The sequence below is a fragment of the Myxocyprinus asiaticus genome, chromosome 31 (genome assembly GCF_019703515.2).
Source record: "Myxocyprinus asiaticus isolate MX2 ecotype Aquarium Trade chromosome 31, UBuf_Myxa_2, whole genome shotgun sequence".
Classification (NCBI taxonomy): Eukaryota; Metazoa; Chordata; class Actinopteri; order Cypriniformes; family Catostomidae; genus Myxocyprinus; species Myxocyprinus asiaticus.
In genome coordinates this window covers 14,760,184-14,777,324 of record NC_059374.1, presented here as the reverse complement: position 1 = coordinate 14,777,324, position 17,141 = coordinate 14,760,184, and the positions used below count along the sequence as shown (strand labels likewise).

Genomic DNA, 17,141 nt, shown 5'->3' with positions numbered 1-17,141 from the left:
CAAGGTCTTGGGTTCGATTCCCAGGGAGAACACAAACTGGCAGCCTGGTCTCATCAAAATTACATGACTGTGCCGTTATTTTTTCAAAATTATATTACTTGGTTCCTTACTCATATCGCAGCAGTTTCAAGGTGAAATGTCCACTGTGTGGCGCTAAAAGCGAGCTATGTTATGCACTTTAAAGTGGCAGTGCCTCACTTTAACCCTATAACGCCCTGTGTATCAAATATGAAACAACGTTTGATGGCTCCTTTTTCACTCTCTGTTCAAGCTGACGGGCTAAACAACCTATGGTATGTAAGTTTCACATGTTTATGGCACAATCTAGTGGTTATTCGTGAAAATGGTGATTTCATTGTTTATATCAATCTTTTTAAAATGACTGCTGACTTGTGTGAAGAGAGGCTTATTTTGGGATAAATGACAGCTTATTTTAATAAATTAAAGTGAAAGTAATTATATTGTAACTGAAAGTTTAAAATGAGTATTTGCTGAATATAAGCAACTTGTGCTTGGTTTAAATTTTAAATATTAATTTACTGAAAACCCCCCTTTGATATTCGTGTATCAAATATGATACAATAGGCTTTTGAGGTATATCTCTCAATCGCCATTTCATTCATGCCCACCACAAAATTATTATTATTATTATTATTTTAAATCACAGAGCTTTGAAACACATACAACCATATATCTGACACATACAGTTTATAAGATATATTTAAAGTGTGAACTAATATTTCTGTGTGTTTTCATATATGCAGCTTGCTCGGTCAATATAAAGATCTCATTATTTTACATTACAAGCTATTAATGATTTAAATGTCAATATAGTATTTGGTGCATAAAATATATATGATAAAATGTGTTTATTGAAAAATAAATATTATATATATATATATTCAGGTTTGGGGAGTAACGGAATACATGTAACAGGATTATGTATTTAAAATACAAAATATAAGTAACTATTTCACTACAGTTACAATTGAAATCATTGGTAATTAGAATAAAGTTACATTCAAAAAGTATTTTGATTACTGAAGAGATTACATTTTATTGTCATTTGTTTCATTTAATATTTAGTCCTTTCAGATGGAAAACATTTATACATATAAATGATGCGATACAAAGTGCATTTGAACAGCAGTGAAACATTTTCTTATGATGTGTTACATTCATACGAGCAGACAGAAAAGTAAGTCTTAAGTAAGTTTGGAGCAGTAGAAATAAGCCTTGTGTAAATTGTCAGGTTTATGCTAAGCTAAAATGCTATTTCTAGCCATTTTACATGCACGTTACCAGGCACGATATTTTTTTTATCAAGAAAATTCACGTTGGATCATAATTAATTTTTTTCTAGTAAGACCTTTGATATTAGGGCAAAAATCATATTCTTGATACTAATTTTTGTATTGTTTCCTGTAAAAATATCTAAAAATCCTTAAAACAAGATCAATTTGATTTATCTTGTATTAGAAACAACACTGCATAAGATATTTAGGTTTTTCAGAGAATGTATTTTTAAAGTGTATTTTGTCTTACTGTACTGGCAGAGTTTTTATAGTCAAAATAAGTGAAAAAATCTACCAGTGCTGAAGAAGTAATCCAAAGTATTTAGAATATGTTACTGACCTTGAGTAATCTAATGGAATACGTTACAAATTACATTTTACAGCATGAATTCTGTAATCTGTAGTGGAATACATTTCAGAAGTAACCCTCCCAACCCTGTATATATTTGATGTGCTTAATTGAACTTTGATACATTTTAGTCCATATTTATTAACCAAGGAGAGGAAGTTGTCATGGCCAAACTCTCAAACATTAGATATCTCTGAAAAGCCCAGGGAGTCCTCTGATAATACCCCAAGATTTAATACTGTAGCATTTATGGGATAAGAAAAACTTAAATAACAAATGTCCTACACAAAAATTAATTGCTGGGCCTCAGGAGGATAATGACCTTTAAAGCCTAATGTATCAAATTTGATAAATAAATAAATAAATAAAAATTGCAAAATTATTTTATTTTACAGTTTCTTTTTATAGTTTGTCTAATGGTACTAAAAACAGTTTAATGTAAAACAATTTGCATTTTCTGACAATTATTGCATATGTCAGGCTTTACAGGGTTGAAGGGATAGTTCACCCAAAAATGAAAATTCTCATCATTTACTCAACCTCATGTCATCCCAGATGTGTATGACTATTTATTTTGCTGAACACAAAGACTTTTAGAAATATATTTTAGCTTTGTAGATCCATACAATGCAAATGAATGGGTACCAAATCTTTGAAGCACCAAAAAGCATATAAAGGCACAATAAAAGTAATCCATATGACTCCAGTGGTTAAATTCATATATTTCAAAGGCGATGTGACAGATGTTGGTGAGAAAAAGATCAATATTTAACTACTTTTATAAATTCTCCTCCTTGCTCAGTAGGTAGCGATATGCACGAAGAATGTGAATTGCCAAAAACAAAAGAAGAAGAATGTGGAAGTGAAAGTGGAGATCGTGTTTGCATATAATTTTTTAGTAACTTATTTCCATTAAAATTTTTATTCATCAAACCATTTGCTGTGTTTCTGTATCTTCTCATCTGCAGGTGTGTGTGTGTCCTCTCCAGAGTTTAAATCTAAGTGTGTTTGTTGCGTGACCTCAGCATTGCGTGTGTCTGCTGCAGAGTGATTGACAGCTGCCACTGACCTGTAGCAGTCAGAAAGCCAATGTAGAGGTCACCAGGTCAGACAGAGCAGCGTTGCTCCAGAGACAACCTCAGCTCCTCATCTGCATACAAGCCTTCATTAGCAGCACCACACAGCATGAATAACAGCACCATAAATTAATAAGGCAGCTACAGGAGAGTTTGCGAGAGAGACCACATTTAATTAGGCAAGGTACAGTTGCAGTGGCCGCTGTATTCAAGAGTTTAATAAATATTGTAGACCACATCTTCTGGGCACACAATCCAAATTCATTGTAGGTGAGCAAATTTATTAATCATGAATTTAACTGAATTCATCAATCTGCACAACAATATCACACAGTAATGCCATTCTGATATTTGGCAGCAAACAAGATGTAACAGTTGTATGTGAATGTCGGTGAAAAAGTGAAAAGGTGGCTTTACTCTCCAAAAGAGATTCTGCTGATATCTACAAACAATGACATTGCTGCCCTAAAAGAGAGATTGTGGTAGACTGGTAGACAGACAGCCTCTAAAAGAGAGGAAATCAGCTCAGATGTCACAGGAAGTAGGCTCTGCCAATCAAGATGGACTGAGTGTGAGCTGACTGGGGCATAGTGGGGATGGAGTGCTGGGATGCCCGCTGAGCTCTGGAGGAAATTCTCAGGGCAATCGATGGAAGGGATTATGGCTGGGTTTTGGGCTCAAAGACCTGGATCTTGGCATTATCCTCTAGGGTAACGTTGGGAGCGCAAGTGGAGAGGCGAGGAGCTAACCTTGAACTGTCAAGTGTGCATGAAGGGCTTCTGAAAGCTAGGCAGGAAGATTCGCAGGGACCGCTTCAATGCGCGGAGCTGCTCGCGCGTGCTCACAAAGCCATGTCAAACTTATTCAATATTCTATGGAAGACGGCGCTACACAAAGTTAGAACTTTGGGGGGGTGGGGGGGCGGGGGTTGAGCAGCTTCTAAAAGACTGGATGTGCTTAACTCACTTCTTGCTATACTTGCAATAGAATCATGCCAGGCATCCATACTGATTCTGAATGGTCAATGCAATCATCTTCACTCGCCGCTCCCTGGGTTGAAACAGAACTCAACACCTGAATTCACCACTCATTACAAAATGAGAGCGGAAAAAAAAACACGCACACGAGAAGACCATGGGGAAATTACAGGAGAGCTATGGTAAATCTCAGAATTAAACAGCATGATTAATCATAGTGAAAAAGTTGGGGAGAAAAAAAAAAAACCCACATTGCTAATAAACTTAATAATAATTGCTTTTCTTTTCCACATCAGAAAATGCAATCAGCTCAACCATGAACTGACCGTCTAATCTGCATCAGCCATCTGCCTGGCCTGCGGTGCCAAAAAAAATGACCTGAGCACTAAATCTGTGCAGGAAAGTTGACTGTCCGGCATACTAAAAAATTATTTTAGTTTAGTTTAACATGAAAATGTATTTCTTATTTTACAAAATCGGAATTAAAACCAATGACTAATACAATTTACAGTGGCCCCAAAATATACACTCACTGAGCACTTTGGAACACTATGGTCCTAATAAAGTGCCTGACGTGGTCTTCTGCTGTTGGAGCCAATCCGCCTCAAGGTTCGACATGTTGTTCATTCTGAGATGCAATTCTGCTCACTAAAATTGTAGAGTGGTTATCTGAGTTACCGTAGCCTTTCTGTCAGCTCAAACCAGTCTGGCCATTCTCCTTTGATCTCTCACATCAACAAGGCATTTCTATCTGCAGAACTGCTGCTCACATGATGTTTTTTGTTTTTGGCACCATTCCGAATAAATTCTAGAGACTGTTGTGCGTGAAAATCCCAGGAGATCAGCAGTTACGGAAATACTCAAACCAGCCCATCTGGCACCAACAATCATGCCACGGTCTAAATCACTGAGAACACATTTTTTCCCCATTCTGATGGTTGATGTGAACATTACCTGAAGCTCCTGACCCGTATCTGCATGATTTTATGCATTGCACTGCTGCCACAAGATTGGCTGATTAGATAGTTGCATGAATATGTAGGTGTACAGGTGTTCCTAATAAAGTCCTCAGTGAGTGTATTTGGACACTTAAAGGAATAGTTCATCCAAAAATTTTAATTCTCTCATCATTTACTCACCCTCACGCCATCCCAGATGTATATGACTTTCTCTCTTCTGCTGAACAAAAAGGAAGACTTTTATAAGAATATTTCAGCTCTGTAGGTCCATACAATGCAAGTGAATGGTGACTAAAATTTTGAAGCTCCAAAAAGCATATAAAGGCAGCATATAATCCATTTAACTTAAGTGGTTAAATTCATATCTTCAGAAAAGATACATTTGGGTTAGAAACAGATCAATATTTAAGTCCTTTTTTACTATAAATTCTCCTCCCAGCCTAGTAGGTGGCGATATGCACGGAAAATGCGAATCGCCAAAAACAAATAAAGAACGTGAAAGTGAAAGTACGTTGATAGTAAAAAAGGACTTAAATATTGATCCATTTCTCACTCACACTTATATCACGTCTGATGATATGGATTTAACAACTGGAGTTGTATGGATTACTTTTGTGCTGCCTTTATGTGCTTTTTTGGAACTTCAAAGTTTTGGTCACTATTCACTTGCATTGTATGGAGCTACAGAGCTGAGATATTCTTCTAGAAATGTTTGTTTGTGTTCTGCAAAATAAAGATAGTCATACACATCTGGGATGGGATGTGGCTGAGTAAATGATGAGAGAATTAAAAATTTTTGGTGACCTATTTCTTTAAGCCACACTTCACTGCATTAGATAAAAAAATATCTAAGCAAATGGCATCTAGAAACAAATGATGCTAGAACTTTTCTCTGAACTTTTCCTTCTTCACTTAAATAGGTGGCATGAAATATCACACCTGTCTCTGAAACAGCCCTATAGGCTCGGTAAACAGCAGCAGAAAAGGCTTGTGCTGCAGTCAGATCGTTTGTTTAGCCAATCCGCCTGTCAATCATTGTGCACGTTCACAGGGGAGGCCGTATATGCATGTATAAGGGCCGGTGCGGTGTCCTGCTCCCGCAATATTCACAGGGTCGGACGGTGAAATGCTCAGGAAGATCCATCGACCTCCATCAGCTCCAACACAACGGTCTCTAGTGTGTTTGTGTGTGCGCATGTCATTGGAGAGCAGGGTTTTGGAAAGAGGGGGCATGGCTCATTCAATGGCTAGTCTGGTGGAAGTTCCAGAAAGGCTAAATTGCTTAAAGCACCTTTTAGTGTCCTTAAATTTTTGTGGCCCCTATATACACTGTTAAATTCAAAACAACTGCCCAAACAGGATTATGAAAGTAGGCGTCGAACCTCATCAACAAAAAGGTTGTAAAAAAAACAAAAAGAAATGAAAAGCAAAGAAAATTAAAAAAGAGATAGTAAGTGCAATACAAAAAGAGACATACTAAGCCACGTCTTGGGTGTTGGTAGCTGTTCTTGGCTGTTTTCAGCTGATAACAGTGCAAGTCCCATTTATAGCAGCATTCATCAATTTGACCATCAGATGATCAATAACAGCATCCTTACTCCCGGCACCACCATCAATCGAGGTATAAGAATCGAAAAACCCACAGTGACCCGGATAATCGATGTCCACTCTAAGGACAAACGTTGGGCTCTGGAATCTCTGAAATCTAGGTCTGTATATGCATATGGGAGACCGGGGCTAGTTGTCACTTTTTTTACTCCAGTTTCTGAAATGGGTTCATTTTTTTAATAAATTTCAGTAAAGTCACAAACTTTAAAAGTCTTGGCTATATATATAATACACATACAGTATTGTGCAAAAGTTTTAGGCATTGTGAAAAATGTTGCATAGTGAGGATGTCTTCAAAAATAATGCCATAAATAGTTTTCATTTATCACTTAATGTCATGCAAAGTCCAGTAAACATAAAAAAGCTAAATCAATATTTGTTGTGACCACCTTTGCCTTTAAAACAGCCCCAGTTCTCCTAGGTACACCTGGACACAGTTTTTCTTGGTTGTTGGCAGATAGGATATTCCAAGCTTCTTGGAGAATTCACCACAGTTCTTCTATCTGTTTAGGCTGTCTCAATTGCTTCTGTCTCTTCATGTAATCTCAGACTGACTCAATGTTCAGTGGGGGGCTCTGTGGGTACCATGTCATCTGTTGCAGGGCTCCCTGTTCTTCTATTCTATTCTATTCTATTTGCAAAAGTAATGTTTGTGAGTCTAACATTTATATTTCCTACTGACACACTAAAGCTGAAGATATAAATAACCATCTTAAGACAAATGTTTTTGTGAAACATCTTATGACTTTTGCACAGTACTGTGTGTGTGTGTGCGTGTGTGTGTGTATATATATATATATATAATTTTTCAGTTAAAATCTACCTTCTTTACATGTCCCTTGTCTTAATATATCTCAGTGTTCACTTTTTTACACAACAGCTATTACAAAAATGATAGGCCTGTAGAAATTTTCATTTGGATAGGACCTTTTTCATTGACTGTGATGACGCATTTCCACCTTAATTTAGAAGGGTAAATCTTGTCAAATTTTTTTATTATTTAATGTACATTTATATCACTATACTTTGCTTTTCTATTTTGTTCTAGGAGAAAATGGGTACGCAAACATAATATTTGCTGTCGTCTCCTATTTACTGCTGTAGATGTTTATCCCCCATCCACCATTTCCCTGAATGCGGAAATGCTCCACGATTCATAATAGTTGCATGTTTTCATTTTTTGGTCTCCAGTGTTTTCACTCGCATTGGCGTATGTTCTTAGTAGATAATGTGATGTTAAGCGTTTAGTATTAAATTTGTAAAAAAAACAAAAACAACTGGCTTGATAGTGCTGATACTTTACAGAGTCATTATATTTTTTGAAAGTGCCTCACTCGTCAAAGTTTCAGGAGTGGTTAGATGACATGAAGCTATGAACCGAGGTTAGTTATGTTAAAGGTGCACTCAGTAGTTTTATACTCATTAAAAAATGTTAACCCCTAAAGACATGAATTGTAATTTTGCAATATATGTTGGAAAGCAGGACCACTCACATTAAAATGAAGAGTCCAGTCATATCAGTAACATTATAAAAGCTGTTTTATTCTACATGGAGAGGGTCTGCACATGGGGGCTGCCATTTTAGAATCACATGACCAGCCAAATACTACTCTCTTAATCTCAGTAACCGTCCTGTTATTAGACACTTTCACTCACTGATTAAAGTAATTATTGCTGACTGGGAATAGTACATTTCTACAATGGCATCTGAAACTGAAAACTATTGATTTTAAATTATGCTGCATCCAAGCCACTAGGTGTCAGTGTAAGTCCAAGATGACACAAAGACAAAAGTTACTGAGTGCACCTTAAACATAATTAAGTACTTCAAGTTGGTATGGCAGCCAACAACTGCACAAGTTGAGCCTGAACTCATATTTACTCCAACTAACAGCTAAAATGTTTGTGCTTCGTCTGGAACACTCGTACTGGTAGTTTCTTATGGAGACCAGAACTAGAAACCAGTCAAGTACTACCAAAGTCTTTCTAGCAACTCAGTCCACTGTCGGTCATCTTTCGAATGGTCTCGGGAGGCTATTTCCAGTCATGCCAGTGCAGCTCTTATCTATTTGAATAGAGAAAGACCAATATTTCAAAAAGGTTTGGTCAAGATTAAGATCAAAGAACATATTTCAAATCAGCAATAAAATCTGACAATACTGGTATCATAAATTGTGATTCTTGACCTCATTTTATGCACAAAAAAAAAAAAAAAAAAAAAATCCCAGCTTGTATAGCTAATGCGCATGCGCATTCTAGAGTTGCTTGACAGGTGATGCCTGTATCTAAAAGGTGATTTTGTTTGCTGTTTACACAGTGGTGTCACAGAGACCGGTGATATATCTCAGGACACTTATTTCAGTCATATCTTTCAGGGAGCAGGAACACTGCATACCATTCAATAATCGCCAACAGCACCTTTAAAGATATTTATGAACAAGGTTTAAAACCAACATAATCACAGAAAGACAAAAGTATTCAATCCTAAAAACTTCCCCACTATATAGTACGGATATTGTGCGAATTATGCTGGTGGTTACTTTCGGCTGCTGGTGTTTTGGTATTGTTAAGAGCTGCTCCACCTGTGACGGTATAAATAGTCTGGAGTCGGACGCATCTGAATTCAAGACTCGGAAAGACACGGATGAGCAGCGATACGTGCCTCGACTGATCATAAGGCGAACCGGACACGCAGAATTACTTTCAGACGTTGGTTGTTTTCCAGACAAGTTTGAGGCGAGACTTCTTAAAAGCTACCGGGACCAAAAACCCATCAACACACAAATATATACAAAATCTGCATTCAAATGCGCAACACAAGAGCTTTTATATGAGGTGAATTATTATTATTTTATTTTTTTGTGAACGTTAGAATTAAGCATTATTGTTTGTAGCATTTATTCTGTTAAAACTTCAAAATTAGGGTGAACACTGAAAGTGTCTTACGAAATTAATTGAACACCTTGGACAGCTGCGAGTGACTCAGAGGTCGGAATGATTCATCCATAAAAGAGAACGTGAAAGGTCCTGTACTCAATGTTTAACAAGCGAGACACCTAGTGGTCAGTTGGTGTCATTACATTTGATTCCCATGCACGTGTATAAGTACACAAAAATAGCTAATACACCTCGAAGAGTGCAATCTGTACGGAAAATGAATAAATACGATGAATAATCATCAGAAATTATGGAATATGCATGTAAAACGGCCTATAAATAGACAAATAAATAGACAATCACTTGTGAATAAAATGCTGTGGTGCATTGCATAGGGTGTGTCACACCACATTGTCAGCTTTTGTGTGATCAAAAACTATCCTAAATGGACTGGCCTAATTTCTGAATAGCCAACTTATAAAAAGTTGTCTTGAATGACTATGAACCCAGCGAGGAAGATCAAATGATCGTAATACTGACCTGAAATGGGAACGTGGAGAAAAGGCACAGTTCATAATGGCACATTATGCAACACTAAAATAAATACAAAGCACATATCTTACAAGATTGATTTATTAACTATAATACAGGTCACAGAAGGCTGTTTATACACCATTCCCATTGAGACTAATTACTAAGCTCTTTGCAAATAATGACATGATTTTTTGTTGTTGTTGATGTAACTTCATTTGTTTAATAATTTTCTTCCATTTAATTTTTTCTTTGTTAATTTTTTTCCCCTTTAATACTGAGAGTGGTCGACCCCTCTCCCTGACCTGCTCTTGAATCATGCACTACATCATGGTGGCCTTTACACCATTCACAAAACAAAACTGCTAAAAAAGTTCTCTCTTTTTTTCATTATTAAAATAAAACATAAATAGAAAACCTTTTTCTATCACCATTGACTATAGGGCAAAGTGTTAGACCCCCTAACATACAAATAAACAACCATTCTGAATATAATTTTGCTCATTTCTCCTTGAACTTGCAAGTTAATCTGTCACCGCTCTTGCGAGAGAAAAAAGCAAATAAACTACAAAAAATAAAATTAAAATAAAGTGAGCCAGCCAAATAGATTTGCTGAACCAAAGTCACATTTTTTAATACACATTTATCATTTGTCGCTTTTCATTCTCTTCTTCCGCTGCCCTTTTTCCATGTAATTTTTTTTGCACAGTCTTTGGCTGTAAGGGCAGTCAGTTCTGAAAGAATACACTGAAAATACACAGAGAATGCAGCATTCATACAAAGTACCAGGGGTGTTTAGGCCACACAGCTCCCGATTTCCCAAAAATACCGTTTTACCTGCTCTGAGGTAAAGACGACAACAAAGACATAATGTGTAAGCAAGAATGGAGGTGATCATGTCAAGCTATTAGGAGTTGCAGCTCATTAGAGAGCCCATCAGATGTCAGACAGCCATTCAGAACCCAGACTAGATGTTGATTGACAGGTTAAGGGGGGGTTAGGGCAGTTGTGGTTCACTTAATGGATTGATATGCACAAAATGAAGTGAAATCTGTCAGATTAGCCACTGTGGAATACATTCATTTTTCAGTAATCTCCTTAAACATTAATTAGTGTGATTGTTCACAGAACGTCTGCTCATGGCTCAAAACAAACTTTATCTTTGTAACAGACTCCTCTCAGTTCAAATAAACACTGATAATTATTAATTATCTTGTCTTGCCTGAGTAAACGAAATATAACGTATAAGTGCTGTTGAATACTGGAGCAAACTGTCCCTTGAATGCTGAATGGCAATGGAGCTTGCCACTTTTTTTTTTATTTCGCTTTTGTTACACTGTAAACCAAAGTGTTTTTAAGTGCATCCAGCATTTTTTACGAAAAACAAAAATATAGCATGGAAATTTTCCGAATTTTGACGTGCTATACCTCCTTTGCCCACAAGATGGCAGTGTTGCTTTCTTGCACTGCAATAAGGCCAAAGCCCATGCTAGGCTAGTTCAACAGAGCTTTGAGCACACGCTAGCGTCTTTTTATGTCGCTTTTCAATTTCTGTGTCCAACTTTCCTTCCCCAAAACTATCTTCCTGTCACTCTCTTTAAAACACTTCAGGTCTTAAACAAATAAAATGCAGTTCTCTTATTGTTATTTAGCTGAGGTTTTCAGACCCTGCTGAACAGGTCTAGCTTGCCTCCCAGCCTTGCCAAGCTGGTGTTAAGCTATTTTAGCTGATCTTACAGCCTAGCCAAGCTAGTTTAAGATGGTCTAGCTGGTCTGGGAGAGCATCTAAGATCAGAAAACCAGCTATGGCTGGTTTAAGCTGTTGTTATTCAGCAGGGATGTACAGAAACGTAGTTGACATGGTCTTGACAAATGCCAGATTCTCTAAACAACTCTCTCTGATAATGACATCTCCACATGCCGTACTCCTGTTTTAAAATACATCAAAGACTTCATCTTTTCCAAATGCCATTATTTCCTTCAGCACCACCTATGTCATCATCATTTCTCTCATCTCCTCTAGGCAAACTTTCCATGGCTTACTGATTCAATGCCATCTGAACAGGTACAGCTTGACAAAAACAGCATCTACTCTAGTGCAAACTTCCTTTATTTTGTGCATACCTCTCCTCATCTTCATCAAAATACACATGGAACACAACCCATTCCATCCCAGTAATGGCACTGGCCATTCAGGGTTTCTTACTCTAGATGTCATTGGTTCACCCCTGTCAATCATCTTTACCTCCACAAAAAGTAGTACACATAATGTATCTGAACTTGAGCGAGAAGAACGAGGGACTTCCTGTGTTGTGTAATAAGATCTCAGAGATGAATAATACAGCTCCCAAATGAATAGAAAATGAACACAGATCCTCACAGAGCAGGAAATACAGGGTTGTGTGGTAACAAAGACATTCTGCAATAACAGAAGCATTAATCTTTCCGCATATTCTGGAGACTCGTTGAGGATAGAGGTGAGCAGAGTCGATGCTGAAAAGACTTCAAGTCCCAGGATGCCGTGCAAAAAGCATTCCGTACATCCAGTAAAAACAGATCCAGTTTGTCAAGTTCTAGTTGCGTTTTTGTGTCTTGGCATTTTTTATTTCTATTTAAATGTTCGTTGCGAGCGAAACAGTTTAAATAAGGGGTCGGAATGTGATTAGAAAAAAGCAGACAATTTTTTTTTTTTTATTTGAGAGTAACAGTGGTCAAAAGCTATAACAAAAATCTGGTGAATATATAGGCCACCCTGTTGACACCCTGTACAGTGGTAATTGAGATATGAGGGGGATTCAAGTTCAGACCTCAGCTTGCTAATTCATACACCCCACCCACTGACGCCATTGGCCACCTCCTCGACCATTCAGCGAAGACAAAACTGGACTTATGGAACCAGGCAAAGTGGGCCATCTATGGGGAAGCCAAGATTGAGTTTGGGGGTACCACACTTCATTAAGTCGTCTATGTGTGTGATGAGCATTGAGAGGCAAAGAACAGAGAGGTGCTGCTATTTTAGAGTAGAATGATCTAGAAAGAGTAATGAAGTGCGGTTGAAGTGGCTCAGGGAGTCTTGACCTCTCTTTCTTCTAAACTCCCTCTCTTTCTGTTTCCACTGCTTTTGCTCGTAATAAGTCAGCCACAAACGTGCAATCTCCTCTAAAATCCCTGAAAATCTCTTCCATTCCATTCTTTCAGTGCTCCCAATGCCTTTCTCCCAACGTTTTCCTGCTTCTTGTTGACAGGTTCACAGCGTATGTTGTTCCGTAGGGGTGTGGTGGTGGGGGTGCAGCGGAGGCAGCAGGCTCTGGATTGGGGATTGTGGGGTAGGGGGCGGAGAATGGGGTGGAGACTGTTGGGCGGTGCTGAACAGCGGGACTATAGGCGGCGATGAGGCGTAACAGGAAGAGTAGGCGGAACTTGGCATGGAAGAGGCCGAAGATAACGTGGAGTTGGGGGAGGCAGGCTGTCCGGGCTGGCCGCTGGGGGTGTCGGCCAAGGGTTGATTGTAGAAGAAGAAAGCACACTGGTGGATGAACGTCTCGATGATTGTCTGGTAGGTGCGTGTGGCCGTCAATGCATCCATTGTGGTGAAATCAGGCCGCATTAGTGTTGGCCAAAAACAGATCGACAAGTTTTCGCTGGTCATCAGGTTCTGGCGGCTGTGTTGACTCACCCTGAGAGAAAGATGATGAGAAATACAAAAAAATGTTTGTGGGTGATTCTTCAATTAGGGGAACTTTTTTAAGAAAAAAAAAAAAAAAAAAAAAAAAAAAAAGAATACTTCAAAAAACAAAAAAACAAACAAACAGTAAATCTAGTTTTTAAGAACAGATAACACTGTGTCCTAACAAGACACAATGTGATGAGATTTCAGTGACTTGAATTTGTCCACATTGAACACAAAACTGCTGCACGACATGGCACAATCACAGCCAATCAGAAGAATTCTTATATTTGATGTATGGTTATAAGGAATGGGATTTTGGACCAACAGGATTTGGTCCAAACCAATAGAAACCAAGCGATTGACAAAATGTCTATATTAGGACTGTCAAATGATAATTTTTTAAATTGCGATTAATCACAATATCTCATGAGTGGACAATATGCTTTATTCAGATGTATTTATTGTTTTTCAGTCATTTACACACAACCTACCCTACCAACAGAGTTGGTACAAAAGAAAATAAACAGTACAATTCTATATATATATAGTTGTATGTGTATTATGACAGGACATATTTGCTTCCTTTTATGGTGTTTTAACAGACATAATGTTTAGAGACAGTGGAATTAAATAACTCTGGTCATGTGACTATTTGCGCCACTCATGCGAAAAAAAGTCTGCACTGTCATTTACAACTGACAACTCTGTGTAAAATACATCAACTACTCCTTTTAGACCCCTTTCACCCTGTTCGTGGGGTTAAATGGGCTAATGATAGTGTACATTACCTGCAGGGTTCCAGCATCTTCTACTGTTCTACATTGGCTTGTGCACTATCAAACACACTATTATGCAGAGACACTGTGACAGAACCTGGGTTTCCGTTAGCCAGAAATGTCTACAAATTCAAAAATTATTTAAGCTGCACTGCCACAGAGGACTTTCCCGACAGTTTGTGAAGTTCAAAAGCAGCCTGTGTTATTCCCGTCTCGTGTGCCAGTTTAAAACTCTTCCTTTAGTGCATTGGTTGATAAACAGGTGAGTAGATCCCGAAATTCATGCACAAGCTCAGAGAGTCAATTCATGATAACATGTAAACAAACAACATAAAAGAATGACTTGCACCCGTTTGGAGTGATTCAATCAGAGGTGGACAAATGAGACACATCACCATTATAACTGGTCGTATTATGCTTTTTTGACCACTTGTGTTTGGATTTCGCGGGAGAGACTCTTGTATAATGACACATGAATCATTAGGCCTATGTCAGTGTATTATTGCATGATATAGCACAAAAAGTAAAAGAAAAAGAAAGTGCTTAAAACACACGTTTCTCTTAATTAGGGCCCGAGCACCGATGGTGCGAGGACCCTATTGTTCTTCTAGGCGTTTATTATTTTTTTCCCAAATGAATCGCATTTTTGAGGCCTAAATATGCTCGAAAACTCATGAAACTTTGCACACATCTCAAAAGTGGGGAAAATTTACATCTGATACTGGTTTTAGAATTAACTGTGGCAAAATGGCTCGATAGTGCCACCTACAAACTTTCAACGATGTGTGGTTTATGCTACGTTTCAGCTACACGTATGAAAATCAGTACACGTGTAACATGCCAATACCTACAAAAAAGTCTCTTGGACCCATGCCCTAAACTCAACAGGAAGTCAGCCATTTTGATTTTTCAAATTTGATTTTTGCCATTTCCAGGCCTCGTACTTTAACGAACTCCTCCTAGAGATATCATCAGATCTACTTCATATTTGTTTATACTAATCTAAAGGCCTTAGCGATGCTAAATTGCGAAGCTTTTTAGTTTTTACTGCACGGCCGTGACGGTCTGACAAATTCGATGCTTCGCCATGAAATAGGAAGTTGTTATAACTCATTCTTACAATGTCCAATCTGCCCCAAACATCACATGATTGATAAAAGTCCCAGCCTGAATACATCTACATTCCAATATTCAGTTATAGTCATAGCGCCACCTACTGGCAACAGCCAATTCCAGGTCTTGTACTTTAACAAACTCCTCCCAGAGATTTAATCAGATCAACATTATATTTAGTCAGTCTTAATCTAAAGGCCTTGGTGATGTTAAATTGTGAAGCTTTTGAGTTTTCGTTGAAGGGCGTGTCCGTGGCGGCCTGACAAAGTTCGATATGAAACGAGTTTCACGAAACATTTTTGAGGCCTAAATATGCTGGAAAACTCATGAAACTTTGCACACATCTCAAAAGTGGGGAAAATTTACATCTGATACTGGTTTTAGAATTAATTGTGGCAAAATTGAAAATTTTTGACAATTTCAATGAAGCAGCCCTCATGCCACATTTCACCTACACGTAAGAAAATCAGTAGGCATATATAACATGTCAACACATACAAAAAAAGTCTCCTAGAACCATATCCTAAACCCAACAGGAAGTCAGCTATTGTGATTTTTCTCTTCAATCTTTGCTCAGTTTTTGCCATTTCCAGGCATCCTCCTAGAGATTAAATCAGATCAACATCATATTCTGTCAGTCTAATCTAAAGGCCTTGGCAATGCTAAATTGCGAATCTTTTGAGTTTTCTTTGAACGGCTTGTCCATGGTGACCTGACAAAGTTCGATGTTTCACCATTAAACAGGAAGTTGTTATAACATAAAATGTCAAATTTGCTCCAAACGTTACATGTTTTATAAGAGTCCCAGCCTGAACACTTCTATATGTCAATATTCAGATATAGTCATAGCGCCACCTACTGGGAACAGGAAATTACATGTTTTACACTGTGATACACTCTTAACAACATTTAGTGACATTCCCCTGGCACAGCAGCCCCAAAGTGCACCAGGGTGCGAGGGCCCATTCATCGCTGCTTGCAGCTTTAATTATACTTGCATTTAATCTAAGCACAAACATGAAATTATGAGCAGAATTCGAAGTAATTTAGTGTAGTACCTGAATTAACAGAGCTTCAAATGTGCGTGCTTAGAGATGAGATGAGTGGATTTTTTTTCCAATTTATACGGCAAACTTTATCATTGGCCAGCACTAAAACTCTGGTGCGCAGTGCAAGGCAGGTGTTCAAATGGCCGCTGCAATCATGTTACGAGCACTAACTGTGTTTTTTTGTGCGCTTTATTCTAAATGTTCCCTTGCTTTGCTACATTGATAAAATGCTTGGCACAGGTCTCAGTATAATGTCTCCCACCATCTGCTTTCACGACGGTCAATGCATGGATTATTAAAAGGGACATAAGGATGTGCGTTAAAAAAAAAAAAAAAAAGTGGCATTAAAGGAATATTGCGTTAACACGTTAACTTCGACCGTTCCAGTCTAAATGGAAAAAATACTCAGATTAACATGGAGGGGACCTTTTATCACTTTTATCCACTTTTTCACATCGCAATCATTTATCGAAGGGCATAGTGTTATAGTAACTTAAAAATATTCTAAACCCAGAATATTCATTTAAAATCTTTAAAAAATCCTTTAACCATTTGGGGTTTGTGTAAATTTTGTTTCCTACAACAAAGAAGTCCCCAGTACTGCTCTCATTACCATCATGGCAAGCATTTTAGTTATTTCAAAAAAATAATATTTGGTTATCGTTGAAATGAGAAGTGACAGAGGGAAACATCTCTGACAGGGCAGCGGAGCGAGGGTTTGAAGATCAGAAATGTAATTAGTTTAGATCATCATTATCTGAAAGTACGTTTGTTAGATGCCATTACCAAAATGGTTAGTATTTGAGAAAATTCAGAAAAAAAATAAAAATAATAATAATTAGCTGCACAAAATCAGTTAGT

The 17,141-nt window shown here is 37.8% G+C and overlaps 1 protein-coding gene across 3 annotated transcripts in view; it reads right to left on the bottom strand.

Moving 5' to 3' along the window:
* Positions 1-9,756: 9,756 nt before the first annotated feature.
* Positions 9,757-17,141, bottom strand: part of LOC127421882 (rho GTPase-activating protein 35-like) — a 158,817-nt gene continuing 151,432 nt past the window's right edge. For all 3 annotated transcript variants that reach the window (XM_051665076.1, XM_051665075.1, XM_051665077.1), the window contains exon 7: positions 9,757-13,349. In XM_051665076.1, coding sequence (XP_051521036.1) covers positions 12,920-13,349 — 430 coding nt within the window. In that variant the 3' untranslated portion in view covers positions 9,757-12,919. The remainder of the gene's footprint in view (positions 13,350-17,141) is intronic.